At 32.5% G+C, this 18,121-nt stretch overlaps 1 protein-coding gene across 1 annotated transcript in view; it reads left to right on the top strand.

The window, feature by feature from the left end:
- LOC306645072 (caspase activity and apoptosis inhibitor 1-like) overlaps positions 1 to 18,121 on the top strand; it is a 55,793-nt gene that overhangs the window by 14,592 nt on the left and 23,080 nt on the right. The window contains 1 exon segment of the mRNA XM_079112357.1: positions 17,054 to 17,127. Within this exon segment, the coding sequence (XP_078968483.1) occupies positions 17,054 to 17,127 (74 nt within the window).

The following is an 18,121-nucleotide window of genomic DNA, read 5'->3' as shown; positions in this document are numbered from 1 at the left end:
AACGTAGAAACCATAAAATGTATTTGTGTGAAAAATGTTAAAAATATTTGAATGTCAAAATGTGTCATGAAGTCAGTAACCAGACAGAAGATCTTGAAGAAGTCTAGACAGTCCCTGACTTAACTATGCTTTTACTTTATTATGGTACAGAGGTGGACCCGTACAACCCTTCTGGTTTTCACTTTTTTTCTGGATACTGAGTTATACGCAGGAATAATATGGTGTGCTGTTGCACAGGGGTGACTATAGATAATAGATAACAGTTATATCGTATATATTTCAGAAAGCTAGAGAAGAAAGAATTCTGAATATTTTTTTTACCATAAAGAAATGATGTTTGAAAAAGAAGGAAAAAAAAAGAAATGATGTTTGAGGAGATATGTTTTACCTGATTTAACTATTACATAATATATACATGTATGGAAACATCATATAATACTCCATTAATATGTGTAATTTTTATGTTTTTATGTATTAGTTAAAAAATGCATAAAATCACTGGAAAAGATGTACTTTGTTATAGGTGATTTTGCCCAAACATAAGTAGTCCAACCATGTTTAAAGTAGGCTAGGGTAAGCTATGATGCAGTTGGTTAGGTGTATTAAGTACATTTTAAACATATTTTCAACTTACAATGGGTTTGTTGGGCAGTAACCCCATCATAAGTCAAGGAGCATCTGTACTTACAAGCAAGAGATAATGATAATATTAAGCAGAATTGGATTCAGGATTGGAAACACAGGTTGAAGTGATGTGCTTTGGAGATCCTTTTGGAAGCAGCCATGAACTATGGAATGTAGGCAGCCTTTTAGGAGCTGGAGAAGATAAGGAAATGGATTTTCCTTTGGAGCCTCCAGGAGGAATGCAGCACTATTTCCACCTTCTGGTTCCCTAAGACTCTGTTCAGATTTATGACCACCAGAACATCTTAAGAATTAATTTGTTGTTTTAAGTCACTAAGTTATCATTTGGTAAAGGGGTAACAAAACCAATACCATATACTTGATTAAGAAAGACCTGAACAATAAGCCAAAGTTTTAGATTGGTTGCCTAAAGTTATAGGGGATTTTGTTTGATCTAAACAATGTTTACATTTTTTAAAATGTTTTTTTAGTTGTAGATGGACACTGTTTATTTATTTATTTTTATGTGTTGCTGAGGATGGAACCAAGTGCCTCTCACATGCGAGACAAGTGCTCTACCACTGAGCTACAACCCCAGCCCAATGTTTACATTTTTAAAAATGATTTTCAACATTTAGAAACCTAATGGCATTATAGCAAAATCTGGATTTCTGAGTTGCTTGAAAAATCTGATCAAGAAACTTTACCTTGAAAGGCAAAAAATTATTTGGAGCTAGTGCTGCTATTCTTTGTATAACATGTATATTTTAGTACGCTGCATAGTACTTCACTCACTTAAACGATATGTATAAAATGTCTATAAGATGAGGCTGAGGTTGAAGAGAAAACACACAAAGTCCAGAGGTTGGCTTTGGAAATGGTTATGTCAATTCATCAGTTTCTTGTTGCCTGTAAAATAAACCTTTATTTTCTTATTCCATTTTTATTGAACCAAAATAGTTTTAAAAAATGTCTAGATAAAGCAGTCTGTATTAGTTATACATAATTTGGTGTTTCCTGTTAATGGGCAACCTATATTCCTTTAGTTTTAATGAAAAAGGACATAACATAAACAGAATTGTCTAAGAAGCTGCAAAATGTTGTCTTTCAATATGAGGTACATGTATATGTGTGTGAAATTTAATATGCCCTATGTATATTAGCTTACTCATAACCCATTAAAGGTTTTAAGATACAGAAGTACACACAAGTGTTTGTGCCCACGTTATAAAATTTCTAAAATTGTCTTTGTAGTTTTACATATCTCCTCACATTGCCAGCTCTTTATACATTTAAATAACATTTCTCCTCTAAGGTCAGCTTTCAAATATCTATTTTCCTTCCCAAAGTTCTCTGATCTCTACTACTGTCTAAAAGATTATTTGCTTACTCTTACCTTAATTTTTTTGCTACCATAAATAACAACAAAAAGCAGTTTTTAGGAGTTTTTGACAATGTGCTACTTAAAACTCAAAAATTAGTTATGAATTTAGACTTATAAAAATGTAAAGGACAATGAGATTTAGGAACTATGATGAATAATTCATAGTTTCTAAATATCATCACTTTAAAAAAGACGAGGGATGGTATTGTTACCTTAGGGAAGCAAATGAGCTAATTTTTATTGATTTGCACATGGTCTAAAAACTTTAGCATCTCTAATATTTTATTGTTTTAAAGCTACTAGAAATTGTGACAAGACTCATTAAAGTTACAGATTAAGACAAATTGCTTAGCAAAAATAACATTCTTAAGAAAATAAGATAATGTGTAGCCCTGGATAGAGTGCTGTCTCCTTGGAGATGGACTGGCAAAGAAGCTTTATTGTAGTTAAAATAGCACTAAAAATGAGAACAGGTATTTGGGCTATAATGTTAGATGATTATGCTCTAAAGAATGTGTTTATAATGAAATTTAAGTCTGGAATAGTGCAATGAACTAATCAGGATTGAGGTTTTATAGGTAAAGAATAAAAGCACAAACACTTTAGGGAAATCTTTGCAATGTTTTAGAATTGCTTTCTCTAAATGCCTTTTTATGAATTTTAAATGAATGTACTTTTATTGAGTGATATTGAGGGAGATATCAGTGGAAATGAATTTGTATTTCCCAATAGATAGTAAGCAGTGTTGAGATATTATAGTTTTAGATGATAAATTCAAAAATTCAAGATTCTCAAAATGAGTTACCCTACAAAGTAAGTTACCTGTGAGTGTTCTGGAACTATTGTCTTTAGCTGCTGCTACTTTCTTAGCAGAGAATGGGCATGCTCTTAATTATCTATCAAATTCAAATTTTAAATGATTACCTTTCTAAAAAATAAGATATTCCCAAATAGGCCTTAGGTTTAGGAAATACATGTGCCAAATAGAACCATTTTATTTAAATATCTAGTGAAATTTATAGGAAATTGTTTTGTGAACAGTTTCTTGTGAAAGAATTATTTTTAAATCTCATTTAACTTGTCTATTTTGCAGATCTAAAATATGGGTGCTATTGTTTAAAACAGAACCCAGGGGTAGTCTTAAAATACAACACAGCTAAAAAGAGCAAGTTGCTTTTATGTAATTACTCATTACAACTTACAAGGTAATGGTTACGAGCGATACTGGATTAGTTTTGTGTGAAAAGTTTCTTAGAGAGTCTACAGTTATTCCACTCTTCAAAATAAGAGTTGTTGCATGTTGTTTATAGTCAGGATAGGTACTTTAGAGAAGGTAGAACAAAGGAAAAAGTTAGTATATAAATACAGGGAGTTTTATGACCGCTTTGCAATAAGATGTTCATTCTTGAGAATTGTACTATTCCTTTGGCTTGGTCAGTTGCATTATTGAAAGCAGCTACTAGAGTTGTTTGTATGACCATTTTCAGTTGCTGAATCCTAGCAGTGATCTGTGGTAGAACTCTATTGCTGCTTATTGGTTTAATATACTTGCATATACAGAGTTTATAGTCCATCCAGTTTCATGACCAGTTGGAAGCCAGAAATTAGCAGCCATATTCGTTTTCCTATTGAACTGCCATATCACAACTACCACCTTTTGTTTATAATAATGGTTAAAATCCATGTCCTTTTTAATGAGTTGGAGCTGTCCAGTGGTTCTGCTCAGCTGTCATTAGGGTACTGAATTTGTTTCAGTTCAAGTAATGTGTATTCCTGGACTGTGTGTATATAAATAACTTTTAGAAGGTCAGATTATTCAGCCAGTTGCTACACTTGAACAAGACTTTACTTGTTGGGAGTAAGAGTCCTCCATGAACTGTTGTTATTAAAATTAAATGCAATAAAGTATTCGAGTACAGTTTACAGTTCCCCAGAGAACTGGATTAATCTATAGTCCATACTTAATTCATAATTTTATCAGTGAATATGAAAATAAGTCTCAGGTAGACTGAGACCTGGACTTAATTGGGAATGATAGACTTGGGAAATTGACCTGTGATTTAGTCAACCCATATAACCACTCTGGAATACATGTGGTTGTTGAATGCCAGTTATTCATTTTGTTTAACTGAATATGAGAGAAAGGTTTTAACATATAAAAAAGACAGTACTGTGAGTCCTTGTGTACCTATCACCCACTTTGTCCCTTCTCATGGTTTTATTTTGTTGTTTTTGAATGCAGGAGTGCTTAGCCACTGCGCCACATCCCTAGCCCTTTTATATTTTATTTTGAGACAGGGTCTTGCTGAGTTGCTTAGGGCCTTGTTAAGTTGCTGAAGCTCTGGTTTTGAACTTGTGATCCTCCTGCCTCAGCCTCCCAAGCCACTGTGATTATGAAGGAAACTGTGACCTAGTTACTTCTAAATAAGAAGCAGGTAAGGCACCTTTCCAAAATCTCTAAAGCATTCTCTTAGCAAGGGAGTGAGCTTCTCAGAGGCCCCAGGTAGGATCTTCATTTTAGTTAAATTGTACAATCTGCCAATGGTTTTCCCTGTGGGAAACTCTGAGGGACAAAGAAAGCAATGTTTTTTGTTTTGGTAGTTACATATTCTTTTTATTACAGAAATCTTATTTTACACTGTGCCTATTGTTATTTTTCCTCAGTCCATTAACTGAGTCATCCTGCTGCTCAAGCACTGGATTAGATGATTTGCAGGTTGTTTTTTGTTTTTTACTCTTTCCCCATCACTTGTTTTAAAAATTGAAGTTATTCTTAATAACTGACTTATTATATTTATTGTCCTTTCCATTTCATTTGAAAAATAAACTCACTGGTGTTAACAGTGTTCTAAATTGGATGTTGGGGACTATTCTCTAATATGCTGTGCATTTTTCCCACAATGGGAACTGTTTGCATACCCAAAATCACTCATGTGATATCCTGAATTTTCATGTCTCTTTCTAATGCAGTTCTTATAATTGTATAGTTTATTTAAATAAAGATAAGCTGCTGAAATACTAATATGAAAAGAGTAGTTGATTAAGTTGAATGCTGTGGAAATACAAAAAAACTGAGTTGTGGAAAAGTTTCAGTTAGCTGTGAGGAAATAATAATAAAAGATGGGAGGAGACATTGTACAAATATAAACTATTTTCTTTTGCACTCAGATTTTTTTCATTTTAAATAAGCCAAAACTAGAAATATGGACATTGGTTTATATGAGTTGGATGATATAAAACTATTCTGTGAACTTATGTTTAATGCAAGGTCATGGCCCCATATGTAAAGATTGGTGAATTTAAGGAGGGTTTACATTATTTATTTTAACCTACAGTGCTTAAAATTATGTAAATAATTTTTGAAATTGTTTTCCTGTGTTAATAAGATTTTTTTTTTTTCAGATTAGAGACATTTCCTGAGTTCCATAAAAGGGATTTTACTGTACTACGGATTTCTGTTTTGCTTTTTACTTTTTATTCTGAAAAATATCAAGCATATAGAAAAGTAGAAAGAATAGTATAATGGTCTTTCATATTTCTGTTGCCAAATCTAATAATTACAACTTTTCATGTCATCTGTTTTGTTGTATTATAGATATTTTAATTCTAAGTATTTTTTTAATTTCTGGAAAACAAAAACATATTTCCCATATAACCATTATGTCTTTATAATACTCAACAAAATTTGCAGTATTTCTTTAATATTGTGTTATGTCATTTCATACTCATATTTTCCCACATGTCCAACAAGGTCTTTTACTTGTATTTTCTCCAAAGCGGAGTATAATCAAGGTCTACACATTGCACTGCATTTGATTATGTCTCTCTCAATTCTGAACTGCCTCCTCTTCCATTTATTTATTTATTTATTTATTTATCTATCTATCTATCTATCTATCTATCTATCTATCTATCTATCTATCTATCTATCTATCTTGGGGGTGGTGGTGCCAGAGATTGAAATCAGGGCCTCTTGTGTTCCTGGCAAGTGCCTCCACTTTTACTAGTTTAACTTGTTGAGGAAGTAAGATAAGTTGTCCTGTAGAATATCTTATCTGCTGGCTTTCCCTAATTTCTTCTTCATGGTTTTGTTTGGCTTGTTCCTCTGTACCCTGAATTTTCATATAAAGTGCAATTATTTATTTTAATAATAAATGTATTAGTTTCCTATTCTTTTTTATTTTTTAATTTGTTCTAATTAGTTACACATGACAGTAGAATGCATTTTGACACATTGTACACAATTGGAGCACAACTTTTTCCTCTGGCTGAACAGTGCAGAGTCATACCTGTAGTGTAATCATATATGTACATAGGGTAATAATGTTTGTCTCATTCCACCGTCCTTCCCATCCCTACACCCTCTCCCCTCCGCTTACTCCCTTCTGAACAATCCAAAGTTGTTTTCTATTCTTTCTGTCAAAAATTACTACAAACTTAGTGACTTAAACAGAATGCAGATTTATTTTCTTACATATTTGAAGCTCAGATATTAAAATCCGTTCTACTTGTCTCACGTCTAGGTGTCAGTAGGACTGGTTACTTCAGGACACTGAGGAGAGAATCCTTTTCCTTGCATTTTATACCTCCTAGTTGCTACTTGTATATTTTGGTTTGTGGGTCTGCCCTCTATCTTCAAAGCACAAGACTCCAGTTTCTGTTTGCAGTATGACATTGCCTTCTCCTCTAATTCTGAGTCTTCTTGGGTCCCTCTTAGAGTGACGGCTGTGCTCACAGTGGGCTCATCAGGGCAATAAAAAACAACTCCCATCTTAGTATCTAACTTAATCACACCCACCAAGTCCCCTTTTCCAAATAAACATTCATTGGTTATGGGAATTAGAAGGTGGGCTTATTTAGTGGTCCTATTATTTAACCTAGCACAGGGAAAATATGAAGCTGAAGCGGCGTTTTGGCACATGCCTGTAATCCCAGCTATGTGGAAGACTGAGACAGGAAGATTGCACGCTGGAAGTCAGTGATGGCAACTTAGCAAGACTCTGTCTCAAAATTTAAAAAAATTAAGGGGACTGGGATTGTAACTCATTGGTAGAGTGCTTGCCTAGTGCGTGTAAGACCATGGGTTCAGTCTCCAGTAACACAAAGTGAAGCCGAAGATAATTTTTGTTTACCACCACTGAAAGCAGTGGCATGTGCGTGTATTTTTATGTGTGTGTGTGTGTGTGTGTATATATATATAATATAATATATATAATATATATATAATATATTATATATATACACACACACAAATTAAACAGTGGTTTAAAATAAAAATAAAAACCTTTGTACTTCAGCTCCCCATCCCACTCCATCCTCCTTCTATCCTTATCTTTTCTCCAAAGCAGTACTTCTAAACCTTTTGCATGTCAGGAATCCTTTTGGGAAGGTGTAGAGAAGCCTATGGATTCTTCCTAAAAATAATATTGTTTTTAATTTTTAATTTACAGATTAAAATATAACCACACAGGAAATCAGTTATCGAAATGGTTAATAATATTAAAATATTTTACAATATAGTAATATATGTATTTATAAACATGTTATTAAAATGTAGCAGCAGTTCCAGTAACTTTCATAATTTTAAAATAGTTACAACTGTGTTTTGGATATCTGCAACAACCATGTTATGTGAAGGTATGATTTCTGTTGGTGATAGAGTCATAGGCACTGTTTTTTTTTTTTTTTAAGGAAATGCTTACTTTCAGTAGATATTAGTGAAAATGTAGATGTAATTTCCCCCATCTCTGGTTGGTTGAATAAAGTCCCAAAGATGTCTACATTCTAATTCATAGAATCTGTAAATGTTAGTATATTCAGCAAAAAGGAATTTGCAGATGTGATTTAAGTGTTATACTGAGATGGGAGGTTTTCTAGGATTATCTGGGTGGGCCCTAGATTCATTCCTATGTATTCTTACATGAGGAGGGCAGAAGGAAATTTGATACACAGGAAAAGACTATATGATAAAGGCATAGGGAAGCAGAGTCAGGACAGATGTTGACTTTGGAGATGGAGGAAGGGGCCATGAGCTTGGGAATAAGAGGGAGGTAGCCCCAAGTGCTGAAAGGGCAAAGAAGCAGTGTTCCCTAAAGAATCGAAAAGTGTAGCCCTGCTGATAGATTTAGGCTTAGAATTCTGACCTCCAGAATTGGAAAAGAAAATAGTTTTTGTTACTTTTTATGATGGTAATATGTTTCAGCAACTTTAGGAAACAAATTTACCATGCAAGCTCACAGACCACTTTAATTCAACCCATAGACCTGGTGAGAGGGTGCTGTATGGACTGAAGTTAAGGTCCCCTGCTTCAGGTAACCACTGCTAACATTTCCTTGTGTATCCTTTTGGTTAGGAACACTCTGTACAAGAGTGTTTGTCTTCATCTATCTAATGCTGTTGTTTAACATCTTATTTGAATTGTAAGCACATATGCATAGTTAAATTTAAAAAAAATTTAAAAGGATGTGGTGAAAATAAGTCCTTTTGCCACTCCTCATTCTTTTCTTTCATTAAACAACACAATAAACTAGTTCTTGTGTATCTCTCCAGAGCTGTTCCGTACATGTACGAATTTGTACGTATATATTTTCTCCTTACACATGATAGTATACTGTGAAAACTGTACCACTGTACCTTTTTCTATTGATTTGTTTCCACATAATAGTATGCTTTTCTTGAATTTTTGTCCTATCTAGTACACATAAGGCTTCTATGTATTCCAGGATACATTGTTTGATATAGCAAAATCTGAACAGTGTGTTAATGGACATTTATTTACTATTTTTTGTTGCTATAAGCAATATGAATATTTATGTAATTGTGCTCTTTTGTGAGTATTTATGAAGGATAAATAATTAGAAGCTAATTGTTGAATCAGCTACTTTGGGCATAGACACTGCTATGATTAACTTACACTGTTAATTTACATTCCCCCATCCATGTGAACTATTTTAATATACTTTAGCTGATACAGTGTTAACTAACATTTTGGTCTTTGTTCATCTGGAAAATAAAAGAAACGCAATGGAATTTTAATTTGTTATTTTATTAATGAAATTAACCATCTTACCACAGAGCTGTTGGAATTTTCTGTGAACTCTGTCATTTATTTACCTTTTGTGTACGTGGGTGGGGGACTTTGGCCTTTGTAATTTATTTTTTATGATACAGGTTTTAATTATTTTTATCCTGCTTGTTGCTTGTTTTGACTTTGCTATGACTTTTATTTTTTGCATATGTAAATGTTTCATGTGTATATAGTTTAATTTTATCAATCTTTTATGGTTTCTGGATTTTATATTTAGAAAAGGCATACTTCATACTTTTAGTACCTCATAAAAGCTTTAAAAATATTTACTTATTTGATCCATTTGGAATTTATTTTGGTGTAGGTTTTAAGATGGGACTTTAAAGGTCCTCTTTCACCTTTCATCTTACCATAGCTCTTCTAACAAGCGTCATGGATAAACTTAGGGTTTTTTTTTTTTTTTTTTTAATTCTTGATTAGATTGCTGTATACTAAATTCATTCTTTGTATTTATCTTCTGTCAACTGCATTTATTAATTCCTTTGCTTCATTTTACGACTTTGTGTGAATTTATATGTTTATTAATGTTCCAAGCAAAAGAAAGACCACAATATAGAATAATATAAAAAATCCACAGTGTAGAATCCACAGTATAGAATACGAATCCACAGTATAGAATAGAATAATACAAAAGAAATCATAATTAGAAGTAAGTTTCTTTCCCACTTTTTCATCCCCAGTCTGCTCTTGAGAATTTTTGGTCTTTTGTTGCTTTTCTTCATGTCTGTTTTCACTGAAATTTTTTACTTTTAAAATAGTAATTCTGCACAGCTAGTTTTTCTAGTAAGGAAATATATTCCTCTGTGGTTTTGAGGTCAAATGCTGAATGAAAACTGATTTATGCTTTTATATACACATGTGTACATACATACTATGGTATTAAAGCTTAAAGAAAGCAGTGAAATAATTATTATGATTTTCAGTTATTCTTTATTTTTTTAAAAATAATTTGTTGCTTATGTTATATTTTGCATTTATTTCTGAATAGTTTCATTTAAGTCTGTTAATGTATTTAGAGGATTTTTCTCACAAATGAGATCCATTTGCTATATTGACATTATCTATAAGCTAATTCTTTTAGACCTACATATACACACACATGTATACATATATAAAAGTAGCTGACTGTGCTTTGGGGCTGGTAATGGATAAATTGGTTATCTGGATATACTTATGCTCTCATATCCTTTATATATTACTATTAGGCTGTAATGAATAAAATATTCTACATAATAGAGAAGTTTATCTGAAATAATACAATAAATTTTTCAGAAAACCTTTGGAGAAAGTATTACTAATTATTGACAACATCTTTACTTACAATTCTTAGCATTCCACATTTTCAGCATGTTTGTATCGTTAGAAAGTGATTTCGAAATAATTTTTAAAATAATTTTTTGATTATCAATGAATCTTTATTTTATTTTATTTTTATATGTGGTGCTGAGAATTGTGCTCAGTGCCTCACACAAGCTAGGCAAGTGCTCTACCACTGAGCTACAACCCCAGCCCAATTTCATACTAACTTTTGATACTGGAAAAGTCATGAAAACAGAACTGTATGGATAGAGCAAAGAAGAAATAATTACCTTTTTAATTTTCTTCAGTCACTTTTAAATAGAATAGGGAATATAGGGAATTGCTTATTAATTAAAAACTTTTGGTCCCCTGGCATGGTGTGATGCACACCTGTAACCGTTTACTGGGGAGACTGAAACAAGTTTCTCAACTGGGCAATTTAGTAAAGCCCTTTCTCAAAATAATACTACAGGAGGCTAAGAACACTTGCATTGCATGTGAAAGGCCCTGAGCTCACTTTCCAGTCCCGAAGAAAAGAAAAAAAAAAAAAAAAAAAGAAAGAAGGAAAAAACTTGAGTTACAGGTTGGCAGCTTATAGAATGAAACTTTAGAGAATCATAATGTGAGCCAGAGAAAGAATTGGGGTGTGTTAACTGATTTTTTGACTTATATTATTTGGGAAAAGTAAGTGGAGATGTTTTTCTTCAACAGAGGTAGGGTTAAGTTTTGATATCTTTTGTGGAAGGGAATTGATGAGGGACTGAGTAGAGTTAAGAATTAACTTTATTTGCTGTTGAAAAGACTAAGAAAAATTAGGATTGTTTTTGTCTCTTTACATAGGGTTTGAAGTTTACAGTTAGCTACCATATGTCTCATTATTCTGAACCAGTTCTAAAGCTTTTATATGCAAATTTTTAAAAAATCTAAAATGGTATAATTTAATATAGTAGAATTCACCTTTTAAAATATAACAGTTCTGAAAGTTTTAATAAATGGATAGATGTATGTCTACCACTATTATCACAATATAGAACAGTTCCTATCATGGACAGAGTGCCAATAATTTTCCACATGAGTTTGTAGTCAATTCCTTCTTGCATCCTTATCCCCAGCATAACCAACCACTGTTCTCATTTCTGCCAATGTGCCTTTTCTTTTTTCCAGAATGTCATATACTGTAGATGGAATAAGAAAGTATATAATCTTTTGAATCTGATTTCATTTACTTAGCACAGTGCATTTGAGATTCATCCATGTTGTATGTATCCCCCATTGAGGTACTCTAGTAGTCTTAAAGACATTTACACTCTGATCTCTAGAACCTGAGAATATATTACTTTACATTTAAAGAAAGGATTTTACAGATATAAAACTAAAGTCTTTGAGATTGGAAGATGATCTTTTGTATTATCCATGTTGGCCCAACTGAATCACCTACGTTCTTAAAAGTGGAAGAGAGAAGGGGACTATGACATGAGGAGAATTTTAAGCTGTGTGGTCTTTTAAAACCATCAAGGAAACAGGGACCTTGTTCCTGCCACCTTAGGAACTGAATCTGCTCAAAACCCAAAAGAGTAGGAGATGGATTTTTATCTAGAAGCTCCAGATAGGAGAACTGCCTGTAGATGTTTTAGTTTTATTCAGTGAGACCCATCCCAGACTTCTGACCTTCAGAACATCAGTAAAATGAATTTATGTTCTTTTAAACCATTAAGTTTGTTATAGCAACAATAGAAAACTAATACAAAGGCATTAGAAAATTGTTTACAATTTTTGATTTCAGATAAAGTCATTAGAAACATTCATATACAAGAATTAGTATGGACACACAGATTCACCTTACTTAAGCAAATATTTAGGAGCAGGATTGTTGAGGCCTGTCTGTGTCCTTGCTGATACTAAGTATGAGAGTTTCATTCGTCATATTTGATTTTAGTCTTTCTAATGTATAGTGGTAATACACATTGTGAATTTTTAATTTGCATTTCTCTAATAACTTTTGATGTGTAATTTCTGTTATTGTGTTTACTTGGCATCTGCGTATCTTCCCTTAGGGAAGTAACTAAATTTTTTAACCTATTTTAAAATTGTGGTGTTTTCTTATTATGATTTCACAATTCTTTATGTATTCTGGATACCTTTTTTTTTTTTTTTTTTTTTTTTTTTTTTTTTAAATAGATCTCACTGTGTTGCCCAGGCTGGCCTTGAACTCCTGGGCTCAAGTGATCCTCCTACCTCAGCCTCCCAAGCTGGGATTTTGGGTGTATGACACCACGCCTGACTTGATACAAGTTCTTTATCAGATGTGTGGCTTGCAAATATTTTCTCCTGTCTGTTGTTTGTCTTAATAGTCTCTTTGAAAGAGCAGAAGTTTTGAATTTTGATGGAATCCATTTACCAGTTACATTTATTTATAGATTATGGTTTTGATGACATCTTTGCTAAATCCAAGTTCACAAAGGTTTTTTTTCAAAATCATCTTAGAAGTTTTATAAATTTACACATTTCAGTTTCTGTTCCATTTTAAGTATGGGTTAAAAAAATCATGTTCAGGTAGATATCTGATTTGTTAATACTACTTCTTCAGAGACTGATCTTTCTCCATTAAATTGCCTTTAAAACTTCGTTGAAAACAATTTGATCATATATGTGTAGTTTTGAAATCTAATAATAAACATTCTCCAACTTTTTAATTCTTTTTCAAAACTTTCCATCCCCCCACCTTTTTTTGTCTGTTTCTTATTTTTAATAGTAGGAAAGATAAGCTGGCTTCAGTCAGTTGTTCCCTTCTCCACCCCCTCACTTCTATGTACTTGATCCTAGGACCTGAATGCATGTGAGGCAAACATTCTACTCTGAGCTACACCCCCAGCCAGTCAAACAATTTTATTTTATTTTGGGTCCCATATCTCACTAAATTGCCTAGGCTATCCTGGAACTTATAGTTCTGCCTTGGTCTTGGTCTCTGCATAACTGAGATACAGATGAGAGCCACTGTGCCAAACCTGGGTGCTACTGTTTTGCTTTTGTTTTTATTCTCAGGAATATGGAGAGAGTAATTCAGAATTATACCTTTTGTTATGCCAGTTTACATGATTCTTTGTCAGTTAACTTTTGCCAAAATGAGAATGATCAGACGGACTCAGTTCTGTTTATTATTTTGTTGAGATACTTTCCTAATATTTTTTATTTGAACAAGAAATTGACACTCCTCCCTGCCATTTAGAAATGTATGTTAAACCTTTCTTAATTCCCATGTGTTTTTAATTAAGTCTCCTAGTGTAACTTTGATTTTTCTTTTTTTTTTTTTAATTTCATGGACTATTTGGGTCAAAGAAAGTTTGGAGTCTGGGGATGTAGTTCAGTGGTAGAGAACTTGCCTAGTGTGAGGCAAGTTAGCATTACTCTAGGGAAAAAAGAAGAAAGAAAAGAAAGTTGGACTAATGCTGATTTGAGAATTTAAATGTTGGGCTCTTATAATTCCAGTCCATGCTTGTACTATGCTTGTAAATTAGGCTGTTTTAAAGGAGCATTGCAGTTGGAAGAAGGGAGTTAGAAAAATTAAAACAGCCTTATTCTCTTGTTTTAAATGGAAAGGAACACAAAGATCATCACAGAATTCTTAACCCAGACTGGCTTTGGCAATGTGTATCCTCCTTTGCCCTCCTTTTCCGTTTTTTTGTTAGCAATTTTTAGATTTTAAGTGTCTGATAGAATAATTTAAATACTATTTAAATATAAATTGGGATTTTCCAATTCTGGCTTTCCTAATTCTGGTTCTTAATATGTTTTCTCATACTGAGAATAGACTTTTAAATGTTTATAAAACTGGAAATAAGAGACCTAGATGCTGTACTTTTCTCATACTTTAAGACATTTCCTTTTTTGTAAATACCTTGCCTTTCATGTTATCTAATGGAGATGGTTAAATTATATTAGAGACCTTTAATCATATAATTTTAAGAGTAAAGTCTTTATCTTAGAAAAATTAGCTATTATTGATTTTTAAATTGTAAACTATTGAAAAACTGTTTCTGGGTTTGTTCTCTTTCTGTCCATCCAGGTACCCACCCATACTACTGGTGTAAAAGCATCTAGCTTTTCACTTTTCTGCCACAGGGTGGTGTACTATACCTACTGGCTGAAATTCTCTCAGCACCATCAATAGCCTGATTAAATCCAATCCAAGATAACATTTGATATAAGTTCATGTTGAACATGCAAATAGTGTATGACAGGATAATCTTTATAGAGCAGTTTAATTTTATTTGGGGGATGTTTAAGGGACACTGACCGGTTTTTATTGCATTTTTTTTTTTTTTTTTTTTTTACCTCTGTGGTAGCCACTAATGCTTTTTATTAAAATTTTTATTTCTGCTACCAGCACAAGGTAGGATTACATGTCACACATGGGCATGGGCTTACTTCAAGCAGGGAGATGTGAGTAAAACAATGTGCATGTCCTGTACAGGGGGCACAAGCAGCTGGTGCTGATCCAAAGAGCTCTTTCTTTCTGGTGTGGCTATTGGCCATGCTCCAGCCAGGGGAGCAACTCCTTACACTTGGGTTTTATTGCATTCTTATTACCTAATTTATTGAAAATAATTTCAAACTTATTAAAAATGTTGCAAGAATAAGACCTCTGTAAGAACCATCCATATAACCCTTATCTGTATTGACCTATTATTAACATTTTATCCTCTTTGCACACATAATTACATATGCAAAGTTTTTTTTTGTTTGGTTTTTGGTTTTTTGTTTTTTGTTTTTTTTTTTTGTTTTGTTTTTGCGGTGCTGGGGATTGAACCCAGGGCCTTGTGCTTGCGAGGCAGGCACTCTACCAACTGAGCTATCTCCCCAGCCCTGGTTTTGGTTTTTTTGGTGAAACGTTTGAGGCTAAGTTAAATACATCATGGCACTTTGCCCCTAAATATTACATTGTGTTTTTCAAAAGGATAGCAGTATTCTGTGCTATTACCACAGCAAGTATCAACTTCAGGAAATTTAACATTTATAAATTGCTTTTGTCCAATCTGCCATCAGTATTTGAGTTTGTCTTTTGGTTCAGTAATACCTTTTATGACATTCAGTTTTTATGGCTGTTTGGCCTCCTTTAACTTGGAATATTTCCACAACATTTGTCTTTTATAACATTGACATTGAACTTTTTACATTAGAATATTGCTTATTTCCATTTTGAGTTTGTCTAATGTTTCCTTATAGATTATACATTCTCAGCTAGAATACATAGCTATGTTGTCTTCCTTAGGTGTTATACATGTCCATCTTCCTCTTATTCATTATGTTATATTTTGTTGAAGTAATTTTTATAAATTTATTTTAATTAGATTTATTTGAACTGATACATAAAATGCAAAATCATACATGTCAGTGGGGTGTTACATGATGTTTTAGTACTTGTGTGCATTGTTTGTAAATTTAGATGCATGTATGTACATGAAGAATTAGGTTCCATTCAAAGATGTATAAAGCAAACAAACATTTTCTCTATAGGAAACGTCTTTGATGCTCTTAGTAGGTAAAATCTAATTTGATTGAATGCTTGAGGTAGCATATTTTAAGTTTATTCCTTCCAAAGCTCTTTATTTTGTCCCTGGATTGCCAAGGAAAATTGTCGATATCTTATGTGGGATCTACCTGTCATTTGGGGAGAAGATAAAATTTGAGTAGCTGATATTAGACAATAGAGAAGTATATTACAGATGTCATAATACCAAAACAAAATAATTTTTAGTTTGTTTGAATTTATGTTAGTGAAGTTTTATTATAAAATTAACAAATGCATGCGAAATATGTTGAATGGAAAGAACATAAAAATTTCAAGAAAATGATCATATGCTTTTTTTAATCCTTATATTGAGGGATTTGGTGCGGTTAACTGAGTAGAAATAGTTTTGTCAGACAATTTCCTAAATATTTCCATATGTTAACCTTAGGTTATATATAAAAATTCTACAAAGAAAATGGATACCTATTTTGAATAAAATAGTCACTTATTTCATTTGAATATTTACAATTAGTTTCTTGATTTTCTGTTTTGTTGAAAAGTATTTGTAGCATCAGTGTTAGATGGTATAATGTTGTCATAAGAAAAGTATTGATTTAATTTGCAGCTCTATTACAGAACATAGTGAATTGAAACTTTTTTCGCATGATTTTATATTTAATCCATTTACTTTGATTACATATGTACATTACATATAAATTATGTATTTCAATATACTATAGGCATCAAAGCATTTGAGGTATGAAATTAGATGAATATAAAGTAATTTGAATGCCAAAATGTCCATTAAATTTAACAGGGGAACTTAAAAAATTATTGGATACTGCTGTGAGTTGTGATTTCTCCCATCAGCTATCCTGCAGAGTATTGGAAGGGAGAAAAAATGTTCCTTCTAGGTCTGCCCTTTGATTTTACAAAGAAATATACTGCTTAACTTGGTAGTTGCTTGTAGCTGCTCCTTTTAACACTAGTGTACATATTTCTGAGTCTTTGGAGTGTACTAAATGGTACCTTGAGGCTTAGAAAGATTCATTTTATCTTTCTTTGTGCCTAACTTAATTCTAGGAACTTGGACATAAGATTTGATTGAATATAGTTTTAAAAATTCTTTTTATTTATGTTCATTCCTCAGACAGGATACCTGTATAGATTCTACTTCATCTCTGAGAGAGAACAAACAATCTGAAGGTTTGGAATTAAAACAAGGTATGGATCAAGTACTTACTTTTTGTATAAATTTTGCTGATAATGAATTTGTACTGCTCTAACTTATTCCATTTTACAGATAAGAGAACAGAGTAATTTATTTGGTTGAAGATCAAAAGGAGAAAGAATATTCTTTTTTTCATGCTTCCTTTAGCATAGAGCAACAGGCTATACTTTAGTTTTGTGTAGTTGGGTAGAGATGCCACCAGAAAGATTTTGTCATCTTGAATAGTTTTAATTCAGTAATTTCTATCATATATTCTCAACTACAAGACCATGGAGATACATTTAGTGAGTAGCTTTGGGTTGTATATAGAAAAAGTTTTATAAGATAACTTTTCCCCCTTGAGATATTTTGTCCTTATTAACTCTTAAAGAAGAAGATATTTTCTTTACATTGATAGTTTTTGATATAACCAGTAGTAAAAATAAAGTGATTTTTAATTTATTTAAACCTCATAGACTAATGGGGTTGATTTTTTTAAATGTCTTTTCTGGTCTTTACTAGGAAAAATCCAAAGTAAAATAAGTTTTATTAGTTACACAAATACCACCTAATAATTTTCATTTTTTTTGTGAAATCAAAGAAGTGAGAATATTGCAATCAAGGAAATTGAATTACCTATCCTCTTTTTGGTTTTTGTTTTGTTTTGTTTTGTTTTGAGCTACTAGAGGTTGAATCTAGAGGCACTCTGCCACTGAACTACATCCCCATCCCTTACTACTTTTTATTTTGAGGCAGGATCTTGCTATGTTTTCTAGACTGGCCTTTTTTTCAGGCTGGCCTTCAACTTAAGAGTTTTTTGATTTAGCCTTTAGTAGTTGGATTATAGGCATGCACTACTCTGCCCAGCAAATTATTTGTTTCTTCAGTGACTTAAAATAGTTTGTGTAAAATTTGAGTCACAGGGATTTCTTTGATAAAGAAAAACAGGTCATCAGTTTTTTTAGGCAGTTTTTTTAAAACTCGTCACAGCTGAGCATAGTGGCACAT

Source organism: Sciurus vulgaris (assembly GCF_902686455.1).
Source record: "Sciurus vulgaris genome assembly, chromosome: 15".
NCBI lineage: Eukaryota > Metazoa > Chordata > Mammalia > Rodentia > Sciuridae > Sciurus > Sciurus vulgaris.
The sequence above is the reverse complement of the archived record's forward strand: the minus strand, read 5'-3'. Positions and strand labels throughout refer to the sequence as shown.